Source organism: Protopterus annectens, chromosome 17.part0, assembly GCF_019279795.1.
Source record: "Protopterus annectens isolate FY-2018-M chromosome 17.part0, PAN1.0, whole genome shotgun sequence".
NCBI classification, from domain to species: Eukaryota; Metazoa; Chordata; order Ceratodontiformes; family Protopteridae; genus Protopterus; species Protopterus annectens.
Window position 1 is genome coordinate 388,253,568 of NC_056751.1, and position 18,057 is coordinate 388,271,624.

An 18,057-nucleotide genomic window follows, 5' to 3' on the forward strand; every position below is an offset into this window, starting at 1 on the left:
CGGTAATCATCACTTAAAACTAATGAGACCTGTCCAATTTCTCTCCAGAACCTCTAAATGAAATCTTACATCATACTAACTGGTCTCCATTACATAACATTCCCCTGCATGAAGCAGCTGAATTATTCAATTCAACATTTCTCAAAATCCTAGATGAGATAGCACCACCCAGAATAAAGAGAGTCAAGACTAACCACGCAACTTGGCTCACAAAACCCACAAAGCAAATCATGTCTTCTAGAGATAAACTTGGAGAACATGGCAAAAACACAAAAACCCAGCTGAACTGGTACAATACAGACAACTACGTAATCAAGCCAAAAGACAGGTGATTAAAGGTCAGAAAGACTATTACCATAAGCTACAAAACCAGCATAGACTAAACCCTCAAAAATTCTGGGGAACAATAAATTCCCTTATTCACCCAGGGTCTAACTCCAATCCCTGCTCATACCCTGATAAAACCCCCTCAGATATAGCCTCTTGCTTCAACAAAATTCTACTTAGTCAATAAACCTCAACTTCTAGCTGGCCAAATGCTTTACTCCTTCACTACCTCCAAACTTTGGAATAAACTGCCAACTTCAGTAACCACTCTCTGTGGCTACAGGTATGCACTCTTAGCAGGTCTGCAGCCATACCTATGACTGTTACTACACTGCCTACACAGATTTAAATGCATGTAAATAATTGTATACGATATTACTGTTTTTTTCTGCCTCCCAACCAGTAATGTTTGTGGCATCTGTATGACCAAAAGTACATGTTAATATCATCGATGGACTACCATAAAACTGCAATGGAATTGCTAAAAAAACTGTAAATAGCGCTGCATTTTTGATAGTTGTATTTTTGATATTTGTATTTCTGTAATGTTGACTTTTATGTGGAGCTTTTCTCCCCGGGCTGCCACTGAAAATGGGCTCACCTAGGCCCAGGGGACTTTCCTGGTAAACAAATGCAATACATAAATAAATAGTAATTTCAGATGGCCTGATAGGTAATGTTTCATGTTATTTAGAAGCCATCCTGGGATACTGTCTGAGCCCATTAATACATTGTTCTTGAACTTAGGGAGAACATTAAGGACCTGTTACCTAGTGATAGCAGGGAGGGGTTATATTTGATTGTATTTCCTGAGAGAAGGTTGAGTGAGAGAAAGGGGTAATGTTGGAGCTGAATTTTTGGCCAGTGGTTTGCTGTATCTTCTGGCTCAGTATAGGTAGCTCCATTAAAAATGAGCTCTGCACCCAATTGTGTATTGCCTTTGAGGTTGCAGACATAACTAAAGAATGCTTTGCAGTTGTCCTTGGCTTGGCAGGCCAAATGTACCTCAGATTTGGCTCGTCTCCCAAGTTGTTTGTTTAATTTGATGTGAGTGCTTTTATCCTGCTGTGTGCTGCACCTCCTAATTTTTGTGATGAATTTCTTCCTTTTGTTATACATCCTATTGATGTTGTGATTCCACCAGGGTGACTTGTTTTTTTGAGTTATTTCTGTACTTCTTCCTCTGCGTACAGAAAGAAGTGCTTGTATAGGGTACTATGAACAGTTCCACGTAGGCAGCTGTGTTTTCGGGGCTTATGGGGGTTTGAAATTTTGCTAGGTTATCACTTAATGGTAGGAATTTAGCCTTAGAATTAACTGGGTTCCAGGTTTAATTTTTTTTAATTTATTTATTTATTACATTTTTTAACTTGGTAATGTCTGACTGGGCCAGAAGCTCATTTTCAGTGGAGGCATGGGGAGAAAATTTCCAAACCAGAAGCAAAACTAACAATAATAATTATAAGCAGAACAAGTTCAAAATACAAGTTCATATAACAGTGTGTACATATATCTATCTGGGTCTACTTCTATTCGCTGACAGCCCATTTCACTGAAACCCATTTCGTTGACAGCTCATTTCATTGACAAAAGTATTCAAGGCAAAAACCTGGGTTTTGCCCCCCTCCCCACTGTTGTGCGACTATGGAATTGTTATATATAGTTGGGGGTGTGTGGGGGGCACAGTCCCCCACATTGGGGGGTTGTGGGGGGCGTAGCCCCCCACCTAGAATGTTTGTCAATGAAATGAGCTGTCAACGAAATGGGTTTCAGTGAAATGGGCTATCAGCAAATAGAAGTAGACCCATATATATATATATATATATATATAGAGAGAGAGAGAGAGAGATAGAGAGATAGATAGATATAGATATATATATAGATAGATAAATAGATATAGATATATATACAGTAAAGCATTAACAAAGACACCAACACCAGTGCATTACCGCATTAGTTTGTACAGTTTGTACAGTTATAAGGGGTAAAGTTTGGAGGAGTGATGTAGCAAGGGAGCTAGGAAGATTTAGCTTGGAGTATGGCAGGAGCAAAGCCAATAGGTAGTCTTTTAGGAGTTGTTTTGAACTCTTGATAGTGAGGATATTTTGCAGTGGGTTGAGGAAGAGTGTTCCAAAGTTTGGGAATTTTGTAAGAATAGAGGGAGTCGCTTTGATAGTTGAGGAGTGGGTAACCTTTATCATTAGTTTGTCACAGGATCTGAGTGACCTGAGATTAATACGAAGTTGGACTAGGTTAGAAAGAGCAGGGCAGTTGCTGGATTGGTTGACTATTTTGTGGGCCACGGTAAATTGATTGAAAGATAAAAGGTTAGAGAGTTCTAGCCAGTTAAGCTGGGAGAGGACAGTGCAATAGTGAGTCCTGTGTGGATGATTAGTGGCAAACTTATCAGTTTTGTTGTAACAGGATTCTAGGTTAATGAGGTCAGTCTTTCGCAGGTTTGTGAATATGTGTGAACCATAGAGGGGTGTAGAAAGCAGGTGTGATTGAGCAGTGGCCGGCCTGACGCTTTGAGAAAGGTATGGTTTGGCCCTAAAGAGGGTGCCACTTTTGATGCGAACATTTTTGATTGTCAGGGAAATATGTTTATCAAATTTTAGATTATCATCTATTGAGACACCTAGAAGTTTAATCTGGTTTGTGGGTTCTATCTTGGTTCCGTTCAATGAGAGGATTGTGAGGGGGACTGGCATGGTTTGGATTTTTTTGTTTCCAAAGACTATTAACTTGTTTTTTGTGGGGGTTCAGTATGGGTTGAGGCTCAGAGAGAGATTTTATGTTCTGAAAGGAAGTTTGCATTTTTATTTGAAGTTCTTGGGGTGAGGGGGCTGAGCATATAAGTGTTTTTACTTCAAAGGAGACCACTTTGTGGTCTGACCTTGCACTAGAATGTGTGCAGCACTCTCCCATATTAGTGAGGACCAGATTCAGTATGGTTAAAACCCTGGTTGGTTTATTAACAGTCTACTCCAGAGAGTTTTTGTGTATAAAATCCAGGAATCTCTGTGCCTCTGTGTTTGGTGTTGTATGTGATTTCCAGTTAATAGTGGGGTAATTAATTATTGGATTAGATAGTAAGTGTTTCCAATAAGTTTAAATGTAAATTATGGGATTCCTGGGCCATAGAACATGGCTTATAGCTTACTAAAATGTGGTATGGGTTTTTGCCTATGGTGATTTGAACTTGGAGAAGCTCAAGTGCATTGTCCTGTTTGACCAGCCTTGTAATATATTTATTTTTGACGTAAATAGACAACTCCAACTTTAGTCCCTGCCTGTGTAGTAGCAGGTCTAAATGTGTGGAAGGCATTATAGCCTTGCACTGCCAGTGTGCTTTCCACTGCCTTAAACCATGTCTCAGTGACCACACAGATGTCAGCATGCTCTAGGATGAGGAGAGTGAAGTTTTTTGTTTAGACTCCTAACATTGAGAAGTAACTCTGTTAGTTTTTCTTGGTTTTGATTTGCTATGTCAGAAGTACTTTCAATTTGGCATTGCCTGAAACAGGCATTATGGGGGAGGACAGTGTTTTAGCTAAAATTCAAAAGCCCAGAGGGGAGAGGTGCAGACCATCCCTGTTTTGAGTGACTCTCATCAGCTGAGGTGTTTGTTAATCTCAACAGTACGTTTCAGTGCTCATAGCATTATTAGAATCTCCATTCTTTTTTTTTAGGTTAATTCATTTGTAATGCTACTTTTAATTTTCAGGTGTTCTGATGACATGGTCATTTTAAAGGAATGCAACGCTACAAAGGACAGTGTGTGTGGACCACCCCCACCTACCATACCTGAATCATCATCACCAGGTACATTTCTTGCATCAAATTTATTGCAGCATTTTTACGTAATTACACGAGATTTATTAGAGTCATTGGCTTTCTATGGAATCTTCTGAAAAACGCAGTGCACCTCTGAAAGAGAGTCACTAACAGGCCCGATAATTTATTTATCATTTGTTAACAGGTAAGATGACTGCTCCATTGATTCTTGTCAGCCATGATCTGGGCCACAAGGGGTGTGTGCATGTGTGTGTCTGCGCACGTGTATGTAAATACAGATATTTATAAACTCAGAAGCACTCTTCTTCGGTGATTGCTTTCACTGACAAGTGAAAAAGCCAGTTCAATGATCGAAAATCAGATACAGGGGACTCGCAGAATATGCCCTTTCCCTACTATAATGCAGTCTCACAGTTGATATATAGAATTAATGGGAGGTAAGGCGCTTACCCCCTTGTAAAAAGCATTGTGTTTTATTGTTTTTTAAATCTTTTGTGGAACTGTTGGCTGCTGTCAACAGTTATCAGTCATTGGTGTATCAACATTTAGTGTTTTTGCTGGAAGACAATGCTTACAATTAGAAATATAGTGGGGGCGTTGAAGGGACACAAACTGTGAAGGGGACAATTGGCAAATATCAATGTTACAGGAATGCAGTACTGGCATTATTTAATGAATTCTGGTTCTGCATTTGCAGTCATGGTAGAAGTACGTAAGCACTCATTTTAAGGAACTGTGGCAAGCTGCTTGTTATGTTTCTTTAATATATAAAGCACACAAACGCTTAACTTAAATCACTGCATTTTCATCCTCAGTACAAAGACTTCATCAGATGCAATGTATCCCATACTACCTTTCTTTTATAATCCCATCAATTAACTAATTAAAACCATTTCAAACATCAATTTGTCCATGAACTACTAAAAAAATAAAAAATAAATACATACTTTAACAAAAATTTCTAATTAAATACTTATAATAAGTTTAAAAGTTTTTATAAACCGTGTAAGTAAGTCATATTATGTGCAAACCAGGTCTTTATAACAGCCATTAAAACATAGTTGTATTAGTTTTTGTGCAAACCATAAATATACATGTTTTGGAGGAGAAAATAGAGTATAGGGAACTATGGTGGCAGATAACACTGCAAGCTAATGTTCCCCCTGATCTCAGTAGAACATCTCTATAGCCTCCCTTTTAAAATTAAGAGCTGCAAAATTGTGATGTGAAGTGAATATATTGTTTTTTCAAACCATGTAATACTGAAACAATGATTTTTTCCTTAGGAGACGTTATTGTAATGGTGGTGGTTGACTACTAGAGGGAGCCCTTATATTAGTTTTTTTATAAAATGTATATTTGTGGTTTGCACAAGAACTCATTATCTTCTTTCGGCTCTTCCCGTTAGGGGTCGCCACAGCAGATCACCTGTATCCATTTCTTCCTGTCCTCTGCATCTTGGTTTGCGCAAGAACTAATAATACAAATATATGTTTTAATGGCTATTATAAAGACCTGCTTTACACATAATATGACTGACTTACATGGTTTATAAAAACTTTCAAACTTCTAAGTATTTAATCAGAAATGTTATTAAAGTATGTATTTTTTAATTTTTTTAGTAGTTTAAGGACAAATTGATATTTGAATTGGTTTTAATTAATTGATGGGATTATAAAAGAAAGCTAGTATGGGATACATTGCATTTGATTAAGTCTTTGTATTGAGGACAAAAATGCGGTGATTTAAGTTAAGCATTTGTGTTTTATATATTAAAGAAGTGTTTTTCATTATTTGGTCGTGGACTGCTGTTTCTCCTTCCTGTGTGCTATTTTGGACTTTGCTTGCTGGTATTTGTATTTTGGCACCTTTTCCATTTCGTTTTTGCTTGTTATGTTTGCAGCAAACAACTTAAAGATTTTTTGTCATTAGTTTTGAGAAGACCTCTTTTACTTTCTTTTCTTTTCTTTTTTTCAGCTCGTAAATTTAATTGAAGGGGGCACCAGTTTGGGGAACTGTACAAAACGTGACCTACCTGTGTTTATGTCTGTGTGTTTGGGTACAAGCAAATAGACAGACGAACATGGGGGGGGTGTACACATATAGACGGTGCAGTGGTGAAGTGGTAGCATTTTCACATCACAGCAAGAGGTTCTCCAGGTCGATTCTCGGCTGGGGGTGCCTTCTGTGCAGAGTCTGCATGTCCTCCCTGCATTTGTGTGTTTTTTCTCCGGGTGCTCCGGTTTCCTACCACCTTACAAAGACATGCATCTGGAGCATTTCTCCCTGGTCCTCCACTGAAAATTGGCTTTGTTCCAAGTTGGACTTTCCTGGTAAATAAATGTTAAATAAAATTAATAAATAAGTACTATGATGAATTTATTGCAGCATGCACCAGATTTGAGGGAAGAATTGAAACAAAAGTTGTTGTATAAGGAAAGGTATATGATACTGAAATATCAAACTTGTCCTTAGGGATTAAACGTGGATGTTAATTGGCAAGTGTTTTTATGAGTGACGGAATGTTGTTGTCACCTTAAATAATTTGGATAATGATGAGAATTTAAATGATGTGAATAAGTTTTGTTTGTCTCTTTAAAGGCAGTTGAGGGGCCAGAGAATTATTTTTAATAGAAGTTAAGTTTTACTCAGGCAAAAGTTTATTATTTGAATCAGAGTAGTCCAGTCCAGTTTAATCTGGTCACAAAGTAGAGCACTTAGCTACTTCCCTGAATCCTGAATGAAAAATGAAGCCAAAATTCCTTGTTCGGTTTTAGCCTGTACACAGCAGCTTCATCTTCCAAGGAAGTTAGAGTAAAACCATCACGGAGTTGGGGCTTGCTGTTTCCACATAGAGTGATTGTATATAGCCATAGCCACAGCTGAACTCATGAATGTACAGTCTGAGTACTCATTTTCCCCAGAGGAGGAGGGACCGTCAATGGCTGTGCACTCCAGTACTGCTCCCTGCATCTGCCACAGCTATTATAATCTCCATAATGCAACCATACAGACATGCTGACAGTCATCTGCCCCAGCCCCTAACATGAGGTGGCACCCTGGATCAGTCAGTAAATGTGAAGGAATGTCATCCAGACACAGTCTGCTGCTGCACAGTTCAGTGTGGTACTGACTGGTGTGGTGCATGGCATTCAGGTGGATACTGCTAACGATAATAAACACCTCCTTAAGGACACAGAATCTGTATACAACATAATGATTGGTCTTGTGAGGTTTGTGGTGGTGGTAGTACGTTCTCTTTCCACTAGCACTTGAGTATAGTGCATTTCATATGCCATTTTCTCTGTCTGTAATGGCATTGTTGCCCATGGTCAGAGTAGAGTATTACTGAGATGGCCGTGTAATGGAGCCATCATAGGGTGCACACTCAGCACTCGGGTAAAGCAGTGTGGAAGTTGCTTAACTACCCTTCATTTCTCAGTAACAGTGACACCCAGCCTCCATTGTCAAAACCTATCATCTTTAGACCTCATCCTGCAGTAGCAGACCTTCCCTGCCATCAAAGCTACCTAGCAGATAGGCAACAAGCTCTATATGATGGCAACAAACCCTCTCTCACACCCTCCCAGTCACAGTCAGGGTCCCACAAGGCTCCATCCTTGGACCCCTCCCATTCTCACTCTTTACCAACCACCTACATACTGCTACCCCACAAAGCCAGCCTAATTCAATATGCTGATGATTCAACCCTGATCTGTGCAGCCCCATCCCTTACAACCCTCCAAACCCTTACCCAAGACACTTTCCTCTCAGTAGAAAAATGGCTAACCAACTTGCTCCTACTACTTAATCCCAATAAAACTAACCGCTGAATCTTTTATCCCACTAGAACCGCAACCTCTCCCCCCAACCTTCAACATTTACTCTAAAAATAACACCATTATTACTCCAACTACTCACACCAAACTACTGGGGATAGTAATTGACAACAGTCTAAAATTCGACCTCCATATAGGCCAAACCATCAAAAAGGTCCACGAGAAACTAGGCCTCCTGTACAGGAATGACCAGTTTCTAACACCTACAAGATTCACCATAGCCAGAACCCACCTGCTATCTACACTCCTATACGTATCCCCTATCCTCATCAACCTGCGTAAGTCAGACCTTAACAAATTAGAAGCCTGCTATAATAAAATATCCAAATTCGCCACAAAATCACCATACAGATCACATCACTGCCAGTCCCTAAAACAGCTCGATTGGCTTGAACTCCCTCATCTCCTACACTTTAACTAGCTTAAGCCTAGCTCACCAAATTCTACACCACCCAACCAAAACTCCACCTCTCAGCCATCTAATTCAGCCATATTCTGCTCCTAGACCTCTCCGCTCTGATAATAAATACTTACTACAAGTTACTAGAGCAATATAAAACTCCTATTGACATAACTCATATTCATTTACTTTTTCACTTGTTGATTTTTAATTAATAATTTCTTTGAATTGCTATTTAAGTATGTCAGTCTATATACCAAATTATATTAACCTGTTGTGGTGATTTTGTAATTATCATTGCATGACATGGAGCATTTCTCCCCAGGCCTCCACTGAAAATGGACAATTGGCCAGCTGGACCTTCCCAGTAAACAAATGTAAAATAAAATAAAGTAAATAAATAAAAAGGGTGTGATTATGTGATACAGTACCCAACCCGTTTATGTTCATAGCCATGTGTCATTGTATCCCTTAGCTGTGAAGCACTCCATCCCCTTCTTTAATATATGTGGTGTCTAATTCACAGTGTGACGTGATCATCTATTGCCAGCATAGTCTGTTATTAGCATTGCTTGCATCATGTTTGTTCTTTGTGACATTGCACTGTAACTGTGCTTGTTATTATTTTCAGGTCTACACTGGGCACCAACACTTCACCTGCACCTGTGCGTGTTGCGCCCATTGTTGTGTAGAGATGTCATCTGGTTCATGACTCACCTTGCTTCCTCTGCAGATGTTTTCACTGGAGTTTGTGTCTGTAGTGTGTTCATCTTGTTCTAACATAGCCATACCATGCAGGCAGTCCACTTGTTTACTTAGTATTGTGTAGCATGTCACATCCTCCAAGCAACTGGAAGACTGTGGTCGGGGAGTACTGCAGTGCACCCTAGTCATATTTGGAGTAGCAAAGTCATGCCCTTATCACATCATATATCCACTCCATGCTGTGCTGCACTCTTGTGGATTGTAGATGGTTGTCCACAGGTCAAGGCTCCAGGGGTATACATGATCACCTGTAACATATGACATAGATTTTAATGGAGACAGTGCATAAATAGATGTACAGATGTATTCTGACTATGTTGCCTGCAATTGCAAACTATATGGTCCTGCGAAAGGTCACTTGCTGGAAGCAGCAATATATTATGTATGTTTAAATAATGATAACTGCCTGGGTGCTGTGTATACACGTTACTAAAGATCCCCCATACACAACAAACTCACTTGGCAGTTCAGTGAATGCTAGCCTTTCCTGATGACGTACCTCTATGGTTTTACACCATGTAGAGTCTCTTTTGTCATATTTGCAGTTTGTGGCACCCAGTATCTCAGTGAAGCATGCAGTGTCAAAGTGGTAACACTCTACTATCCTTGGAAAACGGATATATCCACATGCAGAAGCACATCCTTCAGGAGCTTAACATTGTTTAAACATTTGACAATTTTTTATTAATGCAACCAGTTTCCAAACAAAAACTCCTTCTTTTTTCTTAGCTTTTATTCAAGTAATAAAATGTAATAACATATATCTAAACAAAAAGCACATTTGGAATGTGTTGAACATTCTAATGGCTTACACATGTTTACCAGAGGAGTTTTGTACTATATAAAAGCTTTAAAAGTAAATAAAAATAAAAATGCTCAAGGCATAGTACATAATAGCCATATAGGTAGATGTCCCTTCTATCTGCTGTGTTTAAAGCATCCATTTCACTGTTTTTGTTTGTTTACCTTAGATGTCATAAGCTCCGTTTCTTTTATCACTTCATGATTTGCTTGGCATCATATGTCTGTGGTTCTTTCTTTTGCATTTTCTGATAATTGCTTCACAGCTAGCAAAAGCAAATCTGAAAAAGTCCTTTTCCCTTTCACTACTCCCTCTGATTTATTTAAACATATCCTGAGAGACACTGCCATTACCCTCTTCCAGGCCAAAGAATGTTTGGAAAGTTCTGCACTTCCCCTTAAATGGTTCTGATTTTGGGTATTGCCAAAATATATGTATAAAGTCCCTTATTAAATCAGTATCATATCTCCAATAAATGGATGTCACACTCAAGTACATTCTAGAAAATATTGTGGGAGTGTAAAAATATTTCTAGAGGCGTGCCCGACCAAAACATTTTAATTTATTTATTTCTGTAGCAGGTTTTGTGCTAAAATAACTCTTTTTCCCAGTCCATGTATAATTATAGTGCTTATCTGTACTTCTCAAATAATTCTAAAATTGTCTGTTTGTATCCTCTTGTCTTTTAATATTTTATATAGTTTACTTATGACTCCCTTTTTACCTGAATGTTCTTACCTCTTTTCTGTTCACCAAATGACCTATTTTTGGTGTTTCTCCATTTGGATTGTGTACAGTTTCAAAGCCTTCAGCTTATCTGTTAACTTATTGTGCAGTTTTCTGTTTATACCATAGTCTAAATGTCAATGTATTGTTCCTATGTAATTATTTTTCTTCTTTCCTTTAATTGAACTCTGTGCAGTAATCCCTTTACAAACTGTCAGACTTCTAGAAAATTCTGATGCTTGCACCACCCATTCTTGCAACATTTCTGCTGGGCTCCAATTGATTCAACTAGGGTAGTGAGTTTTTCTCTTTCAGTGTTTTTTAACAACTGCTCCACCACTAACGTCCATCTGCTGTTTATCTTCTCTAACTTTCTGTCCCTTAATAAATTTCATGTCCCTTTTATCCCTCCCAATCATTGTATTGGGATGGTTTTCTGTCTAGAATGGTAGTCTGTGTTCATTATCCCATGTAACATTTTAAGCCAGAGACTCTTAACCCTCCTGCTTCTGTTGGCAAAGTTGTAATGTTCCATACAACACAAATGTTTTGTTATACCCATATAACTTTTGCATTGCTTTATCTCAGTTTATGTAACTCATCTGAGAGAAGGGGGGGTCCTTGAGGTGGGGTGTATGTAATATTAGTAGCAGTGCCAACCCTTGGACAATTTGAATTCTGTGTCATATCCAGACAAATATTCTTCAAGATGTTCATCATAAATCACTGCTGCAGTAGTCTTTGCAATATGGGTTATATCCTGCCAAGGGTATATTAGCTGGCCAGCCCTTCAAAGCCCCATCTGCTTTTTTTTTTAGGAGCTAACAGGCAAAAACCAACAGCCTGGGCACCAAAACTCTTTTGTACTTCCTTGACATCTTTAAGAATGCTCCTCCGGGGCTTCAGAGGGTCAGTGGTCATCTTCTTTCTGCTATCTTCCATTACTGGGAAGATGAGTTCCCTTCTGGAGTTCCTTCTACACACTTTATGTTTTATGTAAACTATTGCTGGTTCCTTTAAGAATGCTTTCATTTAGTGCTATTTTTAGTATTTTTTTATTTTTTGGAAATGGCATTTAGTGGTTGGCTGGCTGTCTAGCAGTAGTTTAAGAATTTAATCACTATTTCTGAAGAATGGTGTACTGCTTGTGCAACTTTGTGGGGGGGGGTTTGGATATTTGTGTATTTTAAGGGGAATGTAAATGTGTTTTGGTGCTTTTGTACATTTTGTGACAACTTACCTAAATAACCAACTCCTTCCAGCACTGCTTACCATGGCTCAGGCTTCATTCTTGACTTTAAGATAGAGCAAGTCAGTGGTACCTCATTTCCTTCTCACACAAGAACAAAGAAAAAGAAGTCTAAGCAGGAGCTTTTGCCAGTACCACAAGCTCAATCATTGCCCCAGCCACTAATGGGTGACTCTGCTGTGGCCATTGGTTGTTCCTTGGACCACTCAGTTGTTCCCTGCATCCTGCTGGTGTAGTTCCTTCGGCCACTATGGTTAGGGGTTAGCCATGTCCTGTGTGGCTGTTCAGACCTTGCTGGACATGGGAGAGCCACTTTGGTCTCAGGAGTGTCAATGGGGAGTGCATCCCTCTGTAGACAAGAGGTCTGTTGCACAGGATGACGTGCCATCCTTGAGTTAAACCCTTCTAGAGGTGTTCCTAGAAAGAAGTAACAAAAAACTAATATCTCTTCTCACTCTCTTCCTATTTCCATTAACAATTTATTTCTCTGGTTCAAGAGTTATTGGCATTAAAACCTTTACAAAATAACCTTATTGGTGGTGGTACAAAATAATTCAGCTCTGTCAAATACAGAGATTTCTCTGTCAGATGACGAGGATAGAGAAGAAGACCCAGACGTCTTCTAATTTTGTCCACATCCCTGACTCTGATTCTGAGGGAAGTATTTCTTTAGAATCTCATGTAGAGAAATTTTCTTTCTCTGACACAGTTACTAGAATAAATTCATTATTATTATTATTTATTCAGAATAAATGTTTAATTGGGAGTAAGTTGATATTCCTGTCTCATTAAAAAAAATTTATGACCTGGTCCATGTGGATGTACCAGTCTGTAGACCAGTTCCTCTTCTAATGCTAATCTTTGAGGATATTTTTGGAATAACTTGTACTAAGCCAAACACATAATATCCAGTCCCTAAAAAAAAGCTGGCAAGACTTTGCCAAGTCCCTCTGTGTTACAAGTATGTACTTTGTCATCCCGGATCTGATCCTGTAGAATTTTCTTTTTCTTTCCCAGCAGCTAACAAACATCTGGTGAATACTAATCCTTCCTTCTGTTAAATATGGGAAAGCTTTTGACAGATTTGGTAAGAGATTTATTCTACTCCAACATTAACCCTTGAAATTCTAGACTGTCATAATGTATTGAAATTTATTTAGTTTTGACAATCTTGGGGACTTTTCTGCCTCTTTACCATCATGCTTTGAAATTTATTTAAGATTGTACTGTTCCGGTGCAACTACTACCGCTACTGTTATGAGGCATTCTGCTTGGGTTCACACTCAAAAGATTTTCTGAAGATAAAAACTATTAAGTCTTATAAATTCATTTTGACAGAGGTACTTTTTTGAGCTTCTGCTGCCCAACTCCTCAAACATTTTGATGAAAGAAAAAAACTTAATTAGGGAGTTGTAGAAATTTTTCATCTCTCCTTTTTTATAAGGCTTCGAAATCCTGTCCTTTTTTTTTTCAAAAAGCAGAACAATCCTCTGACAAGCAGAGTTTTAAGAAAAAGTGGCAGGAATACTCTAACAAAAAAGCTGGATCCTTCCAGTAAAAGGTACAGTCCACTGCTAGTAAGTGATTATTACGTCATCCCACTCCCCCCACCACTTTAAACTTTAAATCTGTCCCTCAGCCTGGCTCTTCATTTCCCTCCTTTTACAAGAGATTGTCACAGACAAATGGGTCCTAAAAGCGGTACAGGAGAGATACAAATGGTACTGGTAGAGTCTTCCTCCTTTGCAAGGAACCCCCCCCCCCCCCCCCACAGTCAGACAACATTGTTTCTTCCTGTCATCACGCAGATGCTTAACCAGGGGGTCATAGTTCTAGTGCCACCAACTCTTTTACCAAAGGATTTTATTCCAGAATATTTCTAGTACCAAAAAAAGAGCTTTCATGGGGACCAGTACTAGGTTTTTCTTGTCAAGGTTCAAAGTTCAAAATGTTGGCAGCATGCCATATGTTACCTCTTGTCCCACATTCAAGCTTTTTTGCAACACTGGACTTGAGAGATGTATATTACCACAGATTTTAGAAATTGCAACCGCCAAAGCTACTGCTATAGACATTGTGCTATGTGGATCACATTATCAGTTCTCTGTAATCCCCTTTGGATTGTCATTGCTACAAGGGTGTTACAGAGTACATAGCTCTAGTGGTGGCCCATTGCAGACTACAAGGTTTACACATATTTTCATATATAGATGACTTCTTTAACTTTACAGTCTTTTCTCTCAAGTGTCAGGAGTCCTTTACATGGGTAAAAAACCTCCTTCTAGACAGACTTTCTGATCAACAATCAAAAGTCAAATCTGATCCCTTCTCAACAAATTGTCTTTCTAGGATGCCTTCTGGACTCCTTTCTGCAAAAGGCATTCCTGACCAAGGTGAAAATGAATATCTTTGTGAGAATTTTCCTGTATCATATTTCAGCAAGAGAAATGTTAGGGATTCTCAGGTTCATGACTTCTATGATTAGCATGATCCCTCTAACCAGATTACATATGAAAAACATTCAGCGGTCTCTAAAAATTGTTTGGATCCAACATTCCTACCAATTAGACTTTCAAATCCCAATTCTGGGCATTGTGAAGTGAGAAGTACTATGGTGGACAAAGCAAATTGCCTTGAATGCAGCTCTGTCTTCCTTTCTCTCAGTCTTATGCCCCCTCACTCTCTGTGTGTAACAGCAGATGCATCAGCTTTTGCATGGGAAGCAGTATAGAAACAGGTAGAAGTGCAGGGTGTTTGGAGCAAACAAGATAAGCAAAGGCATGTAAATATCAAAGTGATGTTAGCTGTGATCCATGCTGTAGAATGTCTTGATTCCCTTGTGGTCCCCAGTTCCTGTGCAGGTAATTACAGACACCACCACAGTGATGTGATATTTAAACAAATATGGAGGCAGCAAGCCTTACTCTCTGTGTAGGCAGCTATAGTAGCTTGGAAGGTTACATTTCAGCACAATTTAACCCACAAAGCTTCCTACATTCTCTCAGAGCAAAATATAGTAGCAGAGAAAATGAGCAGGACCAGGACAGACCTTCACAAATGGAAAGCGAACAAGGGGTCTTGCAGGATTTGATTCATTTGTGGGGGAAAACCTCAAGTACATATGGTTGCCTCCTCTCACAATGGACAGCTAGGTCAATTATGCTCTGCTCCAGGACCTCTTGTAAAAAGGCCTGAGAAACAGCTGTGTTGTCTTCTCCTTAGACAGGAATATTCAGGTATGCATTTCCATCCTTAGCACTGATAGACAGGGTCATCCTGAAAATCCAGAACGAGACTCTAAAGCTTGTTCTGGTAACTGTCTCTTGGCCCAGGCAACAGTTGTTCTCCCTTCTCATGGAACTGGCCAATGGCAATTACCACAGACTGGATCTCCTCACATAAGACTGGGAGTTCAATATATGCCAGTTTGAAGCAACTACAACTAGATGCTTGGATGATTCAATTGTGATACCTTTTATGCATCTTGTTTCTAAGGATGTGCAACAGATACTGTAGGAGGCAGGAAAGTGTCCTACTAAGGAAATCTTAACTTAGTAAGTGGAAAAGATTTGTTAGTTGGTGCCACAAGAACAACCAGATCCCACTCAAGGTTACTATAACACACTAGTTATCCAAGATTTGTGAAAGTAACTGTCCTCTGTCAAGGTTCATTTGTCAGCCATTTCAGCACATCTGCCCATCTCCCCTTACTTTTCAAACTTTGGTTAAGCAGTTTCTGAAAAAAGGGTTTTACACATAAGATTGCCTTGTAAACAGGTGATACCCATGTGGGATATATTAGCTTTATGCTGGGAAAGTTAACACAATCTCCTTTTGAACCAGATAACCAGATTGATTTGTTTGTGAAACTATTTTGTTTTTAATTCTGGGTTTGTATGTATGATATGTTTAGTCTTTATGAAAATACTTTGAATTCACTATAAATAATACTTTTTACTGTTATTGCTTTTATAGTTCACAAAATATTTAAATTTATCTTATGCTTTTTTAAGTTGATTTTTCAGTAAATACTCTGGAATGTAATAATGATTATAGGTTGCCAGCGATGGGACATTCGACATCAAATAGATGATAATGAGAGAAGGGGAATAAAAAAGGCAACTGGTGTCAAAATAGGCCGTTTCCAGATGGTTGTCCCTTGCCTTTTCTCACCACAGTAAAACACATCTAGGCAGTGTCAAGGCACAGTCATTGCAGCCTTGTCATCAGTGGCATATTGAAAAGTGTGGACTCAAGGGGCATTCTAGAAGCAACTTCTTGCTCCTCTGTACATACCTTTACAAAGCACTACAAATTAGATTCCTGCTTCCAGTAAAGAGCATTTATTGCTAGGTCATTCTCCAGGGTCTTCTTGATCTTAATCCTCTCTTCTCTCAGGTGGTACAAGCAATAGTAATCTACCCATGTAGCAAAGGCTACCGATGAGCATAGTACTGTTGTCTAAGCTGCACTTGCCGTAAACATGGATGTTTGATTAATTCACTTCTGCGGTAGCCCACTCACCCTCCATCACCCTATTTTTGTTTGTAGCCTGTTGTTAAACATTGAGTTCTAACTTTGCTCTTTTTTCCAGACAAGAAAGTCATGAAGAGCTTTGGTGCTCAGGCAGCTGTTTTCTCCCTTGTTAGGTTGAGCTAACAGTAGCCTGGGTGTTTTCTGTGTGTGTGTGTGTGTGTGTGTGTGTGTGTGTGTGTGTGTGTGTGTGTGTGTGTGTGTGTGTGTGTGTGTGTGTGTGTGTATGGAGAGGGAGTACCAAAGGCTTTGGAAGACTGCCTGGCTGAAATATATAACCTGTATAGCAAAAGTTACTGCAGCATTGATTTAATCGGATGCCTGTTATGGTAAGTGCAACATACAGAACTGTACTTTTCCACAAAGATTTTTAGTTTATTTAAAATGCTCCTTTGTGTTAACGACAATGACTGTTCAGTTGTGTCTGTTAACTTCAGTCCTAAGTAAACTGATTGGAGTCAGAAAGGGGTACTCTTTACATATCACCGGTGAATAACTTTTTCCTTTTAGTGTTTTGTGTGTTTATCTTTATATTCGTCAGTTGTAACATATTGACAAAGGTCCTGAAATGATACTTCTGGACCACTTTCAGGATCTGTCAGATGAGGAAACAAGTCATCTTTTATATTGCCAACTTGTGGGCAAATGACTGAAACTTATAATCCTTTACTTGTATTTGTTTCAACTTTGTTCCCAGTATTCAAAATAGTGAATAGAAGACTGGAAAGAATGCAATCTGTCTAGTCCCTTTTTTTGGAAAGGCTATTCTCCATCTTCATTTGTACTGAGGCATTATAATACACAGACTTTATTAAATGTCACCACCTCTCAGGAAATTCCATCACTTTTAGTACTTCATACAGGTACTGCCAACATATCCTGTCAAAAGCCTTTTTGGACCCAAACTTGCGATCAACAATATTTGTTAAATTTTTGTAGGCATCTTCTTTCAGCATTAACCTGCAATAACCCTGACATTCTGCATTCAGTCCCCCAAAAAGGAAGAACTTTTATTAATACCAGCCCTTTCCATGCAGACAAGAAGGTAAGGTGTTAACATACCTCTCAACCTAGAAACATCAAAAATCTGGACAAAGGCCCATGAAAACTAGGTACAAATCTGTATGTTAATGAACATAAACATTTGCATACATAATTATGTAACCCCGCCCACTCTGATGGGATTGTGGGATGCCAACATTCAAACGCTAATTGAAGAACAGACAAAATATTAAACACAAACTATAACCATTACATACCTCTCAGTGTTGACTATCCCATAAAGCCAGACATTTCAGCAATGCATGTCTCACACTGCATGTGAAAAGCCTGAAGCACTAACAGCTAATTCTCTTGCACAGTTTGAATACAGGTCAGACTATAAATTAAAAAAAAAAAAAAAAAAAAAACATGATAAAACACTACCTCACCTGCACTGGCAGTGCATGGATGAAGATGTCAAGCCATTCACAATATAAACTGCCCAAGCACATTTCTGTAAGTGTAGTACTTCACTGTTACTAAAGGATGCAGTGCAAATACTCTTAAAAGCCAGCAGCACATTGTGTTGGCTAAAGTCATAACATGACTATCAGCTGTACCAAAGTCAAAGGTGTGA

General features: G+C 38.9%; 1 protein-coding gene across 2 annotated transcripts in view; it reads left to right on the plus strand.

The window, feature by feature from the left end:
* Positions 1-18,057, plus strand: part of LOC122791827 (tumor necrosis factor receptor superfamily member 1A-like) — a 323,895-nt gene that overhangs the window by 146,364 nt on the left and 159,474 nt on the right. For both annotated transcript variants that reach the window (XM_044059790.1, XM_044059791.1), the window contains exon 5: positions 4,055-4,152. In XM_044059790.1, coding sequence (XP_043915725.1) covers positions 4,055-4,152 — 98 coding nt within the window. The remainder of the gene's footprint in view (positions 1-4,054; positions 4,153-18,057) is intronic.